This window comes from Phyllostomus discolor, chromosome 10 (assembly GCF_004126475.2).
Source record: "Phyllostomus discolor isolate MPI-MPIP mPhyDis1 chromosome 10, mPhyDis1.pri.v3, whole genome shotgun sequence".
Lineage (NCBI taxonomy): Eukaryota > Metazoa > Chordata > Mammalia > Chiroptera > Phyllostomidae > Phyllostomus > Phyllostomus discolor.
The window spans coordinates 41,170,070-41,187,220 of record NC_040912.2 but is presented as its reverse complement, the minus strand read 5'-3'; the positions used below and the strand labels follow the sequence as shown (position 1 = coordinate 41,187,220).

At 34.6% G+C, this 17,151-nt stretch overlaps 1 protein-coding gene across 7 annotated transcripts in view; it reads left to right on the top strand.

Annotated features, from left to right (window-relative positions):
• Positions 1 to 7,217, top strand: part of CD36 (CD36 molecule) — a 79,430-nt gene extending 72,213 nt beyond the window's left edge. For 6 of the 7 annotated variants that reach the window (XM_036010699.1, XM_036010701.1, XM_028525509.2 and 3 more), the window contains 5 exons: positions 319 to 437; positions 1,591 to 1,664; positions 2,642 to 2,696; positions 3,698 to 3,862; positions 6,262 to 7,217. In XM_036010699.1, the coding sequence (XP_035866592.1) occupies positions 319 to 437; positions 1,591 to 1,664; positions 2,642 to 2,696; positions 3,698 to 3,862 (413 nt within the window). In that variant the 3' untranslated portion in view covers positions 6,262 to 7,217. The remainder of the gene's footprint in view (positions 1 to 318; positions 438 to 1,590; positions 1,665 to 2,641; positions 2,697 to 3,697; positions 3,863 to 6,261) is intronic. The other variant, XM_036010702.1, reaches the window with a different exon arrangement.
• Positions 7,218 to 17,151: the final 9,934 nt, after the last annotated feature.

Genomic DNA, 17,151 nt, shown 5'->3' with positions numbered 1-17,151 from the left:
TTACTGCCTATAACATGAACATATATGGTTGAAACTGTGTTCATCAGCCAAAACTTACATAGTAAAAATTAACACTTAAGGAACAAACAGCAGATATCAACTGACTGGTTAGTAGGATGATGTAGAATTTTGTACTTTACTTTTGTACAATAGTAATCAGATGTTATAATTCTTCACCCTCACCCCTGAAATTTGTGTTCAAACACAACTATGCATTTTTAAAATTTTAAAAGTTGTATTTTCAAGGAATCTTTTATGAGTGGTATGTGAAATCAGGAAAATAATTTATTTCTAATTATTTTAAAAACTTGTTTTCAGGAAAACCTGTGATCATTTCGCTTCCTCATTTCCTACATGCAAGTCCTGAAATTTCAGAAAACATTGTCGGTCTCAACCCAATTGAAGAAGATCACAGCACATACTTAGATGTTGAACCTGTAAGCAAATATACCATTGATCTGCCTTCTTTAATGCTGTTTTTTAAAATGAAGTTAAAGAAAAAATAAATTCCTTGTCAATCACATTTATTGAATCACAGTCTTGATTAGTACCTTTATTTCAGTGAAAACTACATTAATTTTTTTCAATTGCTTTTATAACATATCAAGGGAATTTACCATATTTTGCTGTGTATAATGCACATTCTTTTGCCTGAAGTTTTGAAGGAAAAATAAGGTTGCACATTGTACATGGGTAGTACTAAAATGTGGGTGCACATTATATACAGGAAAATACAGCAAAAAATTTTACTTTTTAAAATTAAAGAACTTTTTAAGCACTTTCAATGGTTAATAGGTCAGAAGTACCTATTAGTACCCCTTATAGTAATAATTCTAATTGGCTTACAACAGTTTGATATAAATTGTTAGTTTATGCTTATTTTATAGTTAACTGCAAGTATTGCTTGTATGAAGAGACAGTATATTATGTGGATCAAAGGAAATTTTATGGGTATATGTATGAATTTAGGGCAAGAATTATTATACTTAGTGTCAAAATATAAAAAATCCTATGAGCACATAGTTTTAATTTTTAAATTGCTTTTATATTCCCATTTTCAAATTGCGTTTATATTTCCATTTTCAAAAATTAAATGAAAGGCCAGAATTTTAGTAGTAATATTTTATTTGAAATAATGATAGTATTAAACTGATGATGCATGGATTCTAACTGAATATATATTTGACTATGCATAGTTTAGGAACTAAATAAACTGAATAAGCTCTTATGTTTCAGTACTGATATTGTTGTTGTTGATTCCCCAAAACCATTTCTGGTAAATATTACAAATCTAAATGAGGGCTTGAAATTAGGCTGGGCAAAGGAGTTCTATGTGTATGTACTTGTATGTGCATGTCTGTGTGCGCGTGTGTGCAGGTGCCTGTCTATATGCTTATGCAGCTGATGGGATTATGGATAGTTATATAGGAAATATTTAGTATGTCCAGCTAATTATTTAATATATTTTACAAGTTTCAAGTAGAACAGTTTCACCTTAAGTTCTATATAGCAGTAGAAATATATTTTGGATATTATAAAAGGATGTTTTAAAGTTAACTTAATAATAATTTTAGTTTGTTCTTTCTTTAGATAACTGGATTCACTTTACAATTTGCAAAACGGCTGCAGGTCAACATATTGGTCAAGACAACAAAAAAAATTGAGTAAGTCTCCTGACCAAGGTTATCAGTACGTGATTCTTAGTATTTTCTTTTTTTTTTTTGGATTTTTAAAATTTTATTTATTTTTAGAGAGGGAAGGGAGGGAGATAGAGAGAGAGAGAAACATCAATGTGGGGTTGCTGGGGGTCATGGCCTGCAACCCAGGCATGTACCCTGACTAGGAATCGAACCTGTGACACTTTGGTTCGCAGCCCACGCTCAGTCCACTGAGCTATGCCAGCCAGGTGATTCTTAGTATTTTCTTTTAAAAATATGATGAGCAAATCTATGAAAGTAAGTGGAAATAATAAAAAATTCAACTTCTCTTTGGCTTGAATGCCATTGAATTATAATTATTAAATGCTTATAACTTTCATTTGTAATTTAGAAGTATATATGGGGTTCACTGAAATGATATTTATGTATATTTTGGAATGTTTTGAAGTATTTTTTAAAAAGATTTTATTTATCTTTAAAGGGGAAGGGAAGGAGAGAGGGAGAGAAATATCAATGTATGGTTGTCTCTCATGCACCCCCTGCTGGGAACTGGCCTGCAACCAGTTCCCTGACTGGGAATTGAACCTTGACCCTTTGGTTTGCAGGCCCATGCTCAATCCACTGAGCTACACCAGCCAGGGCTGATTTGAAGTATTTGGTGGCACCTCTCATTTTGCTAGCTTTCCAAATATTTGTGTGACAATAGTTTCTAGAACATGCACTTCCCCTTTAAACAAATTTGTTTAAAATGTGTGCTTAGAAAAAGTGAACCTAATTATAAATATGTGTTATAAAGGTTTTTAGAAAGAAATATGTCTAAGAAACAGCCTTATTAAAGTTTACAAGACTCATTACAGGGAACAAAAACCAAGGAACTCAATCAAGTTGCAAGAACAACTAATTTCTGAATATTTTTACACTGATAACTACTAAAATTTCTGTTATATATAATAATATACTTTTATTTTTTATTTATGTTTCAGGGCTTTAAAGCATCTGACTAGGAACTACATAGTGCCTGTTCTGTGGCTTAATGAGGTTGGTATTTTTAATCTATGAGTCATTAAAGACAGTAAACCTTGTTGTATGTAAACATGCTTCTAATCTTTCAAAATTGAATATGCAGCATGAGGCAGAAAGGTTTATAGTTGTGAGTACATGAAACAGAGAGTTTATTCTTGTATTATTATTTATTAATTATTGTATTGTTCTCCATACAAACAGCTGTAAACCTACTTTTGCCCCATGCTGTATATGTATAGTATTTGAAGTTGTATGTTTTCATTGGCTATATAGATGAGTTTATATATTATTAATTATAGCTATTTGAGAGAACCAACCCACACGGAAGCACCAAATTTGTGTTAGTTTTCAGTTTACTTTTAGAAAGATGAAGCACTTTTTTATCATTTTAGATTAATTTCAAAATGCACCTATTAAACAGATTTTTCTTCTCATGGTACTTGTGTTAGGAAAGAGTCATTGAATTCACCTAACTCCAAATAATTCAAGACTCACTGAATATTATAGTTAATAAAAGCCAACCAAGCTTAAAAAAGCCAGGTTAGAGCAGGTTTAGGTCTCTCTCCTATTGCCTGACAAGATTATTTTTAGTGTAAACAAATGAAATTGATTAGCCATAGAATTAGGAAATGCATTACATAAGTCTTTAGAGGGAATGAAATAGTAGACCCTTGTCATTTTCCTCTGTCACTAGAAAATATACTTTGGAAAATTGTGAAAGATTTTAAAAAGACAGTTCTAAAGATCAGTGGAGACTAGTGTATTGTGGAGTGCCAGAGAACATGTCTAAAAGGAAGAAGATTATATTTCACTCTGTATTCTACCTTGGCACCTACTGTCTTCTTTAACAAGGGAAGGGGATTTCAGTGGCTTGTATTATAGATACAGATGACTAATAACTATATGAGTGTTTGGAGAAAAGAGTGATACATAAGTAGAGAATTTTAAGTATTTTGCTCCACTGATCTACACAAATAATGCTAATAATGCTAATAATCATGTTAACTTGATTACAGACTGGTACCATTGGTGATGAGAAGGCAGCAATGTTCAGAAGCAAAGTGACTGGAAAAATAAAACTCCTTGGTGCGGTAGAAATTGCCTTACTCAGTGTTGGTATGGTGATGTTTGTTGCTTTCATGATTTCATACTGTGCCTGCAGATCAAAGAAAACAAAATAAGTAAGTATATACTAAATACATATATTTATATATGTATATTGCTTCTGTAATGTTAGTTTATATATGACTTGTTTTCATTTTATCAAAGAGGGGTTATAAATTAGGTTGTAACTCTTTCTGGACACATCAAGCCAATTATCATTTTTAAATATGTCCTTGAAGTTTTGAGATGCTTATTATAAACAAAGACATAAATGAAGACTAATGAGTAAATAATACCTATGAATATCAAGCAGATCACTGTATTATATCTTTATTCTGAGAGATATGAAATTTGAGATAAAAGATAAAATTGTCACCTTTGAAAAGTTACAACATACAGTATTGTTCAAAATACTGATTTCATTTCTTGATAATTTCTAGTTAATTACTTAAAAAATAAAAATAATAATTTAACATGTTGACTAGAAAAGCTTTTGTAATATTGAAAGTGGTAGATATTGGGGAGATTAAAATTTACTGGGGAAAATAAAAAGACAAGCTAGAAATTAATAAGAAACTAAAAACCCAATAATATATGATAGAGATAAAATATGCCATTTCGAGTAAACACTGAAGTAAAATGAAATTTAAAATGAAGATAACCGTAATATAAATACAGGATTGCTACATATAGACAGGCTGGACACGTACTGTCCAAAACCAAGGTGTGTACCCTGGATGTTTAATATGGAAGCCAGCTGAACAGTTAAAATTTGTGAGCTAAAATTTTATTACAACACAAAAGAATAGAATAAAATAGTGTTCACCACAGTAAAACTAAATTACTCAGAGTATAGAGAAAAAATAATATAATTGTGGACAGTGTTTGAGTGGAGTTTTAGCAAAACTGTAGAGGTGGTTCAGGCCTCTGTGTTTTAGATATTAGTGTCCGTGTCACCTTGTACATAAACAGGAATGAATGAATGCCTGATCCTATCTTCCCTAAGTGGAAGCCTTTTTAAAAATAATTATAGGTGCCATTGATGTGGCCTGTGGGGGAGAATTTTTCACTTCACCCATAGTTTTCACCAGCCCCCCCTTCCCAGGCACATAAAAAAAAAAAGATAAAAGCAATACACTTATTTAAAAACCACAGGTCAGAATGTCTTCTTATTTTACTTTCAATCAGATTGATGATCCTAAGCTGTTTTACACAGAGATTCTGGAGCTGCTGCTAACTCTGAAGCTTTTACTATGTGCCAAGATTATGCCAAATATGTTACATATACTATCACATCTGATACCTTATACAATTTCATGAGATCCCAATAGCCAGGGATTCATCTGCATCCATTCTATCTTCTGCAGAAGGTCTAGAAAACTGTAAACTTAACAGTGCAGGATTGTCCATTTTCAAATTGTGAATCAGTCAAATTGATGATTTTTGTAAAGTAGAATCTTCAGATGAGTATTTCTCTCTTTTTTTGTGAGATTGAGTGCTTGCATGTAGGAAAGTAACACAATCCTTTGTTCTGATCATTTCTGCCACTATAAAGAAGACTGAACAATTATGCATATATAGGATATATTCAAAATGCTAACTTAATATATTCATATTACAATAAATGAAGGAAATATTGCATTGTCTCTAAGATAATTAGCTCAGTAATGAATTTTATGATTAAACAAAGTATTCATATAACCATTTATGTAATAGAGAAATAAAATAATCCACTGAAAATTAAACAATTTTAAAATATGTGTTTTAGTGGGAAAGCATGTTTTCAAAAGAGAGCATAGTAGTTACAAAATTTTTTCAGTAACTATTTTCTATTAAAATCTTGTTACTGCCTAATGAGCCCTGAATGTCAGATTCCTTGGATTCTCACATGCCTTTTTTTTTCCTGTGTAAGTAGAGAGAAAATTTTTCCTTGAAGATGACTTGATTCACTAGATTTAAAAGAATCACAGGAGATGTGTATTTTCTTTAACAAGTCTCAGTTTTGAATATTATAAAATTTTGCCTTTGGGAAGATTTGTAAACAATTGGAAAAACAGGAGATAGATATACAAAATAAAATAAAAGATTAGACAGTGGAACTGAAGAGTAGTTTTATTCAATGGATCACAAAGAGAATAAGCAAATAGTTATCTCAAAAATAGTAGTATATACACCTCTCAAGGGAAGGTGGTCTTAAGGGAGAACCAAGAGTAGAAATGATTGCCTGGAGCAGATTAACTAGTTAGCACTCCTTGTCTGGCTATGTGCAGGTCTTGAGAGTTGAGTAGCTCGTCCTTCTTGAATGGGAACATGTATTGCCTTATCTATGAAGTCTACCAGAGAACTTTTCTCTGCAGCTTGACGAATTGGGCTTAATAACAAAAGTGTGGTGTCTTGGAGATATGAAATTTGAGTATTACCTGTTTTCTTGTCCCACTGCTTTCTGAAAAACAGTAACATTTCTTCTACTTTCTAGACAGCAAATGAGCCTTTGCATTTATGCACCAGCAACATCAGGACCTTTGTTAACACTGACCTACAAAATGAAGATTTAATATGCTTTATTTTTACAAAACATACCTAATTTTATAGTTGAAGAAATAGTGGCACTATTCATTTTTGCAATAAGCAGCAATACATTTCTGAAGGATTATTAAAGTGTCATTAAAATCCACAATCTAAGCAAGAAACCAGCACCTTTTAAAATGTATCATGTACAGTACAGTCAAATTGATTTCAGTGTCTACGGACCAGGATCAAGTGTAAACCAATTATTTTTATTTGGTACTGACTCACTAATTGGTTCCCTGGTGACAAATTCAGCAGAGAAGTGGACATTCTAAACAAATTCTGGATCCTGAACTCGTATCTTCTTCATCAAGGGAAAACACTCTCCCGCTCAAGCGGTGTCCCCATTCAGGTGCAGCAGACCCCAGGACCTGCCAGTACATTGCGTCTCATGAACATCCATTGTTTTTGAAAGACATTTAAGGATGGAAGATAAATTATTAGCTTCTGAGTCATTTACTATACATTACTTAAGTTTCTTTATCTATGGAATTCTTTGTATAGCAAACAGCAAGCATTATAATTATGTTTTTACTTTATAACAACATGGGCTTCTATTTTGTCACCGATTATGCAAATGGAAGTCATTTTTTGCAATTTTGGCTCTCCATAATAAGGACTTTGTCATTTTCCACATTCTGCATCTCTTTTGGAAATCTGAGTAAACTTTGATCTTTCTACAACTTGTACTTCACAACTTCAGAGTGCTGTGTGGTATTAAAAGATGTAAATGAGAATAAAGGAATTATTGCATGAAACACGACAAAGAAGAGACTGCATTAATAATTATTTGTTGTAATTTTTTGTCTTTATGGTCGCCTCAGAAACACCAATTTCAACCATTAAAAGATGTTCTTCCTTAAACCCCTACACTTTGCATAGTTCCTGTTGTGCCACAAAACATTTACCTGGATTTTCTGTCAGAAGTATTTTCTTTGAATCCATACTTCTTTATGAATCCACATTTCCTTTTACAATATTCTTTTTAATTCAATATTGACATCTTGTCCCAGGCTATTTTAGTCAACTGAAGGAAAAGCAAAAAAAGATTTGGTTTCATATTTTATAGCAGCGTGACTTTAGTCCTAGACTGTGAAAGTCTTCCTTTTTTATCAGACATTATTAAGTAGTCCTGCTTTCTTTAGCAGAAGTTTACTTATTGCAGAGTACTGGTCTGCCTGAAAAGATCCTCATAGAAAGAAAAGATGGGCTGTGTTCTGTCTTGTGTTTTACATACAGAGGTTTATAGACACTGGTTTGTTTGCATATTAAAATTAAGAATTACTTGTCTTCTCATGTTAGCTTACAGAGCAATAATAAAACCCCAAGCAAGACACCTCCAATTCAGATGGATGTTTTGGAAACCCAAAGGTACTCAAAGCATACTGACTTATATCTTCCCATTTAATTGGGAGTGGAGAAACATATCCCCCTAAGACAGTGATGTTTTCATGTCAAGCTATGTTTAACCATCACCGAGCTATAATTGTTGCTTATATCAAGTTTGAAAATCTATAGCATGGGCAAAGGGCTTAACATAAGTTAGAGAACCGACAGCACCTGCAAATACATTTGCTTACTGTTGCTGACAAGTGCATGAAGAGAACAAAGCTTTTGGATTTTAGCAGAAAAAAGAACTAAAGTGAGTATCATGTCAGGAAGAAAACAGTTTTCCCTGAATATTCACTCTGGACTTTCAGGATATTTGTGTTTGGATTCATATGTGTGAAATATTCTGTCAATCTCTTAACATGTTTTCAGTGTCAGAGTTATACAATCTCTTTCTAGCTGAAGTTGTTTTAGGTACATTCTAACCGACAATTCAGTGTTTCTGGGGGAAGTTTAATGTTTGCGACACTGTGGCTGCTCTCCATTTGCCCCTTCTTCTGGCTCATCTGCCATTCTAAATGGATTTTGAACTGTACTTAAATAATCACTGTTCATTTTTTTCTGTACAGATCAACAGAATTACCTATGATTGGTTTTTCTGAGTTATTTGACGTGATCTGAGCTAATGAACTGAAATATGAATGTTTTATATTTGTATCCAATACATACATGCTTTTTTCCTTTTCCAGCTCAAAGGTATCTGCATATTTAAGTATTTGTGAAACTACAGGCATATCTCATTTTAACATGCTTCACAGAAGTTGTGTTTTTTAATTTTTTGTGTATATTACAATAATACTTTATTTTTTAAATTATATCTTAGTGATTATACTGTTACAGTTGTTCCAAGATTTTCTCCCCTTTTCTCCCTCTTCCCTGTACCTCCACTCTCCTGCATTCTCTCCCTTAGTTCATGTCCATGGGTCATACACATAAGTTCTTTGGCTTACCCAATCCTATACTATTCCCCCTTGTCTAATTTATACCTATCATGTATGCTTCTTATTCCCTGTACCTTTTCCCCGTTCTCTCCCTGCACCTTCCCTGCTGATAACCTTCCATGTGACCTCCACTTCTATGATTCTGTTCCTGTTCTAGTTGTTTGCTTAGTTTGTTTTTTGTTTCTGTTTATTAGGTTCAGTTGTTGATAGTTATGAGTTTGTTGTCATTTTACTGTTCATAGTTTTGATCTTTTTCTTAGGTAAGTCCCTTTAACATTTCATATAATAAGGGCTTGGTGATGATGAACTCCTTTAACTTGACCTTATCTGGGAGGTACTTTATCTGCCCTCCCATTCTAAATGATGGCTTTGCTGGATAGAGCAATCTTGGATGTAGGCCCTTGCCTTTCATGACTTTGAAAACTTCTTTCTAGCCCCTTCTTGCCTGTAAGGTTTATTTTGAGAAATCAGCTGATAGCCTTATGGAACTCCTTCGCAGGTAATTGTCTCCTTTTCTCTTGATGCTTTTAAGATTCTCTCCTTATCTTTAATCTTGGCTAATGAAATTATGATGTGTCTTGGTTTGTCCCTCTTTGGATCCAAATTCTTTGGGACTCCCTGAGCTTCCTGGGCTCCTGGACAGCTACTTCCTTCACCAGATTGGGGAAGTTCTCCATTATGTTTTCGAATAAGTTTTCAATTTCTTGCCCTTCCTCTTCTCCTTCTGGCACCCTTATGATTTGGTTGTTGGAACATTAAAAGTTGTCCCAGAGGTTCCTAAGCCTCTCCTCATTTTTTTGAATTCTTATTTCTTCATTCTGTTCTTGTTGGATGTTTATTTCTTCCTTTTGTTCCTAATTATTGATTTGAATCCCAGTTTCCTTCCTTCCACTGTTGGTTCCCTGTATATTTTCCTTTGTTTCACTTTGTATACAGCTTTCATTTCTTCCTTCACTTTGTGACTGAACTCAATCATTTCTGTGAGCATCCTGATTACTAGTGTTTTGAACTCTGTATTATCTGATAGGTTGTCTATCTCCTTGTTGCTTAGTTCTTTTTCTGGAGTTTTGGTCTGTCCTTTCCTTTGGGCTATATTCCTTTGTCTCAGTGTACCTGTTACATTCTAAAGGGCAGAGTCTTAGATATTCGCCAGGGTAGGGCAACCCTCTTCACTGCCTTTGGTGCTGTCAGTCTATGACTATTTCTTTAACTCCTTGGTTGTGGGACTTCCATGCAGTTTGGTTTTCTGGCAGTTCTGGTTGTTTTTTGTTTTTAAATTGGTTGTTATCCTTCTTTTGGTTGTGTGGGGAAGGGAAGCTTTTCTCCCTATACCCCCATCTTGGCCAGAATTTCCTCAGAAATTGCATTTTTTAATAAATTGAAGGCAAGACCCCTCCACCAGCAAAAAAGTTACAAGTCACTTTTATTTCAACACTCATTTTATAACTATGGTTTGGAACTGAGCCCACAATATCTCTGAGATATACCTGTAAATACTTTTCTAATTTTAAAAAGTTTGCTTTCATTTTTAATTTTTGAATATATGTAACTTCAATGTTATTTAATATTGCTACTATAACTTTATAGTAGCTGTTATTATCTATTTATGGGTTATTTACATATTTCTCCTATATTCTTTTGCCAACTGTTCTCAGATGCTAGTAAGCTTATGTTTACACACTTCAGAAATGCTCCACTGTACACACTCATGAATGGAAACTGTGACAGAGCTAGGATTAACACAAATGTTTTAAAATATTTTCCTTTGCACTAAATCTGAGCCAACAGCCTCAGGATCTCCTATAGGCTTGTTAAAGATGCAGAATCTCAGGTTCTATGCCATACCTACTGACTCAGAATCTGCAGCATAACAGGATTCCCAAATGATTCATGACTGATCATTTAAAAATAATGGTCCTGCCCTGACAGTTGGTTGGGTGTTGAGGGAAGGGTTGCTAGTTTGATTCTGGTCAGGGCACAGGCCTAGGTTGTGTGTTCAGTCCCAAGATGGGGCATGTGAGAGAAGAAACCGATCAATGTTTCTCTCCCTCTCTCTAAAAATAATTAAATAAATAAATGATAAAAATAATGATTCCTATAAGTTTGAGAAAATGTTCTCTGTATCACATACTAATTTAGTAATTTCCCTTTCCCCACTCTCTGTTCACCCCTCCCCTGCCGCCAGAATGCACTATGCAGCATGTTTAGTAGAACTGCAAGTAGAAACAGGGATGACAGTGCAGCAACCCACTAAATGGACAGTTGGATCACATGGATTTTGAAATTTCTCCTGCAAATCTCTTTGGACTGAAATATGTTCTTTTGCTGTATTATTATGTTTGCTCTGTTATTTAGGAATATTCATCCGTGGTTCCAGTTTAAGATGGTGACAGCCTAAACTCACCTTCTACCCCAGACATATTGGATCCATAGCTACATATGGAAAAATTTCCTCTGGAAAAAAAAACTAGCTAGCCAACTCCTACACTTTGGGCAAACAAACAAAAATCACATTGAAGAGGACAAGAAAAGCTAAGACCCAAACTTGCCATAAATGCCACTTGGCATGGTGATGCACTTTCAAGAGGGCCCTCAACACCTGGAGCTTCTCCCCAGATGATGAAGGGTTTGAACCCTACATCAGACACTTCAGCTTTTAAGACCTGTACCTGAGAGATGAACTCCCAAAACATATAGCTGTAAAAGCTAGTGGGTATCTCATCCGTAAGACCTACTAGGTTATAGCACACTGAGAAACAGCTTTTCAGGGCTGCATACTAGGACTCACCTGACCCAAAGACCAGTTCAGAAGTAGCCAGTCAAGAGGCATCCAGAATTTATGTAAAAAAAGCTCATTTTTCAATCTTAACATATCAGCCTGAGGGGCAGGCATCTCATTGAACACACATTAGGGGCCTGCTGGGGTACTCTCCAGGGACAGAGGATGACAGGCTCCATCTTTTGTTTTTACCCCTGGACTGGCACTATCTCTATAGTCTGCATCCGCTTCACTCCAGCCTATGGGCACCAATTTAACGTTCTTCCTGTGCTGTGCTACAGAGCATTGGCAGCTTCTCAGGGGAGATTTTGCATACATCTGTAACCCTAGCTTATTTCTGGTGCCCTAGTTTTTTAGGCTATTGCCCATTGGACCTCCCTTGATTGCTGGGCTCTAGAAACCAGGGGGGCCTGTGTTCCCGTGGCACTGAACCAATCGGAGTGACAGCTCTTGGCAGACTACCACCCCTGGGCATTGTACAGACAGAAGATTGAAACCTACCCCCAGGCTTTTTGTGAAAGAGACCTACTTGCTTGTCCTAATGCTTTGGCCTAAGGTGCAGGCTCAAGTTTGGTACATATCTAGAGGAATATAAATATACCCTCAGGAAATGAAGGCCTGTGAACACCACCTTTGCATTCTCCCTCTGTTTCAATACGGCTTGCTGGCATCTCCAAGAAAGGAGCTTATACATTTGTCTGGAGCCCTGACTTTTGACACTGCTACCCAGGGAACACCACTAGAGCACCTGGCCATTTGGCCAGTGGGGTTGACATGTGTGATCCCACAGGACTGTGTATATTTGCACACTTTAAAAGCCACAGCTTGTAGTATGGCTCCCAGTTAGCCTAAATCCAGTTGCTCAAAGAGATTCCCCCCTTTGGGACACTGACGTGCCTCAGCACACCCTCAATTACTGGGTGACATTAAAAATAAAATAGGCTGATTGGACAATAACAAAGCTTTGCAAGGCAAACAAGAATTAGGGTAACATTGAGTGATATGTTTCATCTGCTACACAAAACCCTCCTTTAAGACTGGGAGAGATGCTGGTTATTTCATCCAATGCATAGAAACCAATACAGAGAGTCAAGAAAAATGAAGAAATAAATGGTTGTGTCAAAGAAAAAAAAATAAGATAAAACCTCAGGGAAAGAAAAAAATTTAACTAAATGGAGATAAGTATTTTACCTGATAAAGGTTCAAAGTAATAGTCATAAAGTTGCTCATGAAACTCACAAGAAGAATAAGTGAACACAGAACTTTAACAAAGATATAGTAAAGTACCAAATAAAAGCCACAGAGCTCAAGAATATAGTAATTGAATTGAAAAATATACCAGAGAGGTTCAACATTAGTCTGTATAAAGCAGAAGAAAGCATCCATGAACTCTAAGACAGGGTAGCAGAATTGACCAAATCAGAACAGCAAAAAGAAAAAAGAATTAAACATTGTGAAGATAACTAAAGGGACTTATGTAGCAACACATGGCAGACTAGCATTCACATTATAAGAGTCCCAGAAAAAGAAGACAGTGAGAGAGGGGCAGAAAACTAACTTGAATAAAAAACTTACCAAAAACTTTCCTGGAAATGATGACAACAAGCTACAGTAAGCAAAGATAAGTCTAAATAAGATAAAACCAAAATAACCCCACACTAAGACACATTATAATTAAAATGCCAAAATGAAGGACAAAAGAATCTTAAAAACAGAAAAAGAGAAAAACATATGTTATATACAAGTGGACCCCCTGTAAAATTAGCAGAATTTTCAGCAGAGACTTGGCAGGACAGAAAGGGGTGACACAATATATTCAAACTGCTGAAAACAGGAAAAAAAAACTTCCAACCAAGAATAGTCTACCTGGCAAAGTTATTGTTCAGAATTGAAAGAGAGATAAAGTTTTCCAGACAAGCTAAAGCTAAAGAAGTTAATCACCACTAAATCGGCATTACAAGAAACGTTAAAGGGAATTCTTTAAACTGAAAAGAAAGGGTGCTATTAGTAACAAGAACATATATCAAAGTATGAATTTCATGGATAATGGTAAATACATAGTGGATATAGTGGAATAATGATTTATACAGGTGGTATGGAGGTTAAAAGACAAAAGCAATAAAAATAACTAACAACAATAATTAGTTAAGGAATATAAAAGATAAAAAATGTAAACTGTAACATAATGTGAAAAGTGGGGGAGAGAGTAAAAATATAGAACTTTAGAATGCATTCACACTTAAGTAGTTATCAACTTAATTAAACTGTTATAAATATAAATTGTTATATGTAAGCTTTATGGTAACCACAAAGCAAAAGCCTTTAATATATACACAAAGTATAAAGAGAAATAGATTTTAGCATACCATTTAGGAAAGTCATCAAACCACAAAAGGAGAGCAAGAGAAGAAAAGAACAAAGAGGAACCACAAAACATTCAAAAATAATTTATAAAATGTCAATAAGTACATATTTGTCAATAATTAAATTTAAATGGACAAAATTTAAATATGTGGACTAAAAGCAAAATAGAGTGACCGAATGTGTGTGTGTGTGTGTGTGTGTGTGTGTGTGTATACACACACACACACATATATGTATTAATAAGACATTCATATACTGTCAACAAGAGACTCACTTCTCCTGGCTGGTGTAGCTCAGTGGATTGAGCGCAGGATGTGAACCAAAGTGTTGCAGGTTCAATTCCCAGTCAGGGTACATGCCTGGGTTGCAGGCCATGACCCCCAGCAACCATACATTGATGTTTCTCTCTCTCTCTCTTTCTCCCTCCCTTCCCTCTCTAAAAATAAATAAATAAAATCTTAAAAAAAAAGAGACTCACTTCTGATATAAGAGCACACACAGACTGAAAGTGAAGGAATTGAAAAAGATATTCTAAGCAAATGAAACCTAAAAGAAAGCTGAGGTAGATATACTGATATCAGTCAAGCTAGATTTCAAACAAAGGCTCTCATATAATAAACGCCATATATGACAAGCCCACAGCTAACATTATATCAATGATGAAAGGCTGAAAGATTTTCCTCTAAAATCAGGAAAAAGGCAAAGATGGCCACTCTTTTCACTTAGAGTGGAAAGAAAAAAAGAATGAAATGTTTGAGATAAATAATACCCTGGAAGGAATAAACAGTAGGTTAGATGAAGCTGAGGATTGAATCAGTGTTTTGAAAGACAAGGTAGAAAAAAAAAAACAAGTAAACAAAGCAACAGAAAGAAAAAAGAATTTTAAAAAATGAGGAGAGCTTAAGAAACATTTTGGAAAACATGAAACATAACAATATCCACATCATGAGAAGAAAGCAAGCAAGGGATCAAGAACCTATCTGAAAAAATAATGACTGAAAATTTCCCTAATCTTGTGAAGGGAAAAGATGCACAAGTCTAAGAAGCTCAGAGTCCCAAACAAGTTGGATCCAAAGAGATCAACACCCAGATATATCAAAATTAAGATGACAAAGCTTAAAGACAAGAGGAGAATCCTAAATGACACAAGAGAAAAGCAGATAGTTACCTATAAGGGAACAAAAATTAGACTGTCATCTGACTACTCAACAGAAACACTTCAGGCCAGAAGTGAGTGGTATGAAATATTCAATGTGATGAAAAGCAAGGACCTGAAACCAAGGCTACCTTGCCCAGCAAGGCCATCATTTAAAATCAGAGGAAAAATAAGGAGCTTCCCAGATAAGAAAAAGCTAAAGGGGTTTGTTAACACCAACCATTACTAGGGCTTGCTGTAAGAAGAAGAAGAAAAAGAGAAAAAAAATCCAGAGGATACCAGTTACAATACAATGGCACTGAATGCATGCCTATCAATAATCTCCTTAAATGTAAATGGCTTAGATGCTCTGACCAAAAGAACAGAGGGTAGCTGAATGGATAAGAAAACCAGACCCATATACCTGCTGCCTCTGAGAGACCCATCTCAGATCAAAAGACACACAGACTAAAAGTAAAGGAATGGAAAAGTAAAGTGAATGAAAAAGTAAAAAACTAGGGTAGCAGTGCTTATATATGACAAAATAGACTGAAACCAAGGCTATAACAACAGACAAAAAAGTATGCTACATAATGATAAAGGGAACAATCCAACACCAGGATATAACCATAGCAAGCATTTACACATCCAACATAGAAGCATCTGTAAAGCAAATGTTGATGCTTTTACATTTGGGGAGAGATTGACAGAAATACATTATAGTTGGAGATTTTAACACCCATTGACTACAATGGATCTTCTAGGCAGAAAATCAACAAGCAGAGAGCAGCCTTAAATGACACTCTAGATAAAATGGATTTAATTGAAATCTTCAGAGAATTCTACAGCAAGGCAGCAGAATATACATACTTTTCAAGTGCACATGGAATGTTTTCTAGGATAGACCACATGTTAGGACACAAAACAATTCCCAATAAATTCGAGAAGATTGAAATCATGTCAAGCATCTTCTCTGAGCACAATACAATGAAACTAGAAATCAATCACAAGAAGAACACTGAAAAACATGCAAAGACATGAAAGCTATATAGCATGTTATTAAACAATGAATGGGTCAACAACAAGATCAAGGAAGAAATCAAAAGATATCTTGAAACAAATGCAAATGAGGACACAGCAAACTGAAATCTGTGGGACCCTAGGAAAGCAATCCTAAGAGGGAAAATCATAGCATTACAGGCCTATCTTAAAAAACAATAAGAAGTTCAAATAACAATCTAACTTCACACTTAAAGGAAGTTGAAAAAGAACAGCAAACAAAACCCAAAGTTGGTAGAAGGAAGGAAATAATAAAGGTTGGTGCAGAAATAAATGAAATAGTCTAAAAATGATATAAAATATCAATGGGTCCAAAGCTAGTTCTTTGAAAAGATAAACAAGATTGACAAATCTTTAATCAGATTCATCAAGAAAAAAAGAGAAAGAACACAATTAAATAAAATCAGAAATGAAAGAAATAACTAACAAACAAAGAAATACAAAGTTTGATAAAAATACATTGTGAACAATTACAGGTCAACAAACTGGACAAACTGGATGAAATGGATACATTCCTAGAAACATACAATCTTCCAAAAATAAATCAGGAAGAACCAAAGAATCTGAATAGACAGATTATACCTAATGAAACTGAAGTGGTAATCAGAAAACTCCCAACAAACAAAAGCCCTGAACTGGAGAGTTTCAGAGGTGAACTTTAGCAAACATTCTGAGAATAGTTTCCTTCTCAAACTATTTCATAAAATTCAAGAGGAGGGAAGGCTCCCAAACTCATTTTATAAGGTCAACATTATCCTACTTCCAAAATATGATAAAGACACTACAACGAAAGAAAATTATAGGCCAATATCCCTGGTGAACATAGACACTAAAATCCTCAACAAAATATTAGCAAACCAAATATAACAAGGCATCAGTAAGATCATACACCTTGATCAAGTGGGATATATTCCAGGAAAGCAAGGTTTGTACAACATTCTCAAAGAAATAGTTGTGATTCATCACATAAACAAAATGAAGGATAAAAACCACATAATCATATCAATAGATGCAGAAAAAGCTTTTGATAAAATCCACCATGCATTTATGATCAAAATTTTCAGCAAAGTGGGAATAGAGGGAACATACCTAAACACAATAAAGGCTATATATGACAAACCCACTGTCAGC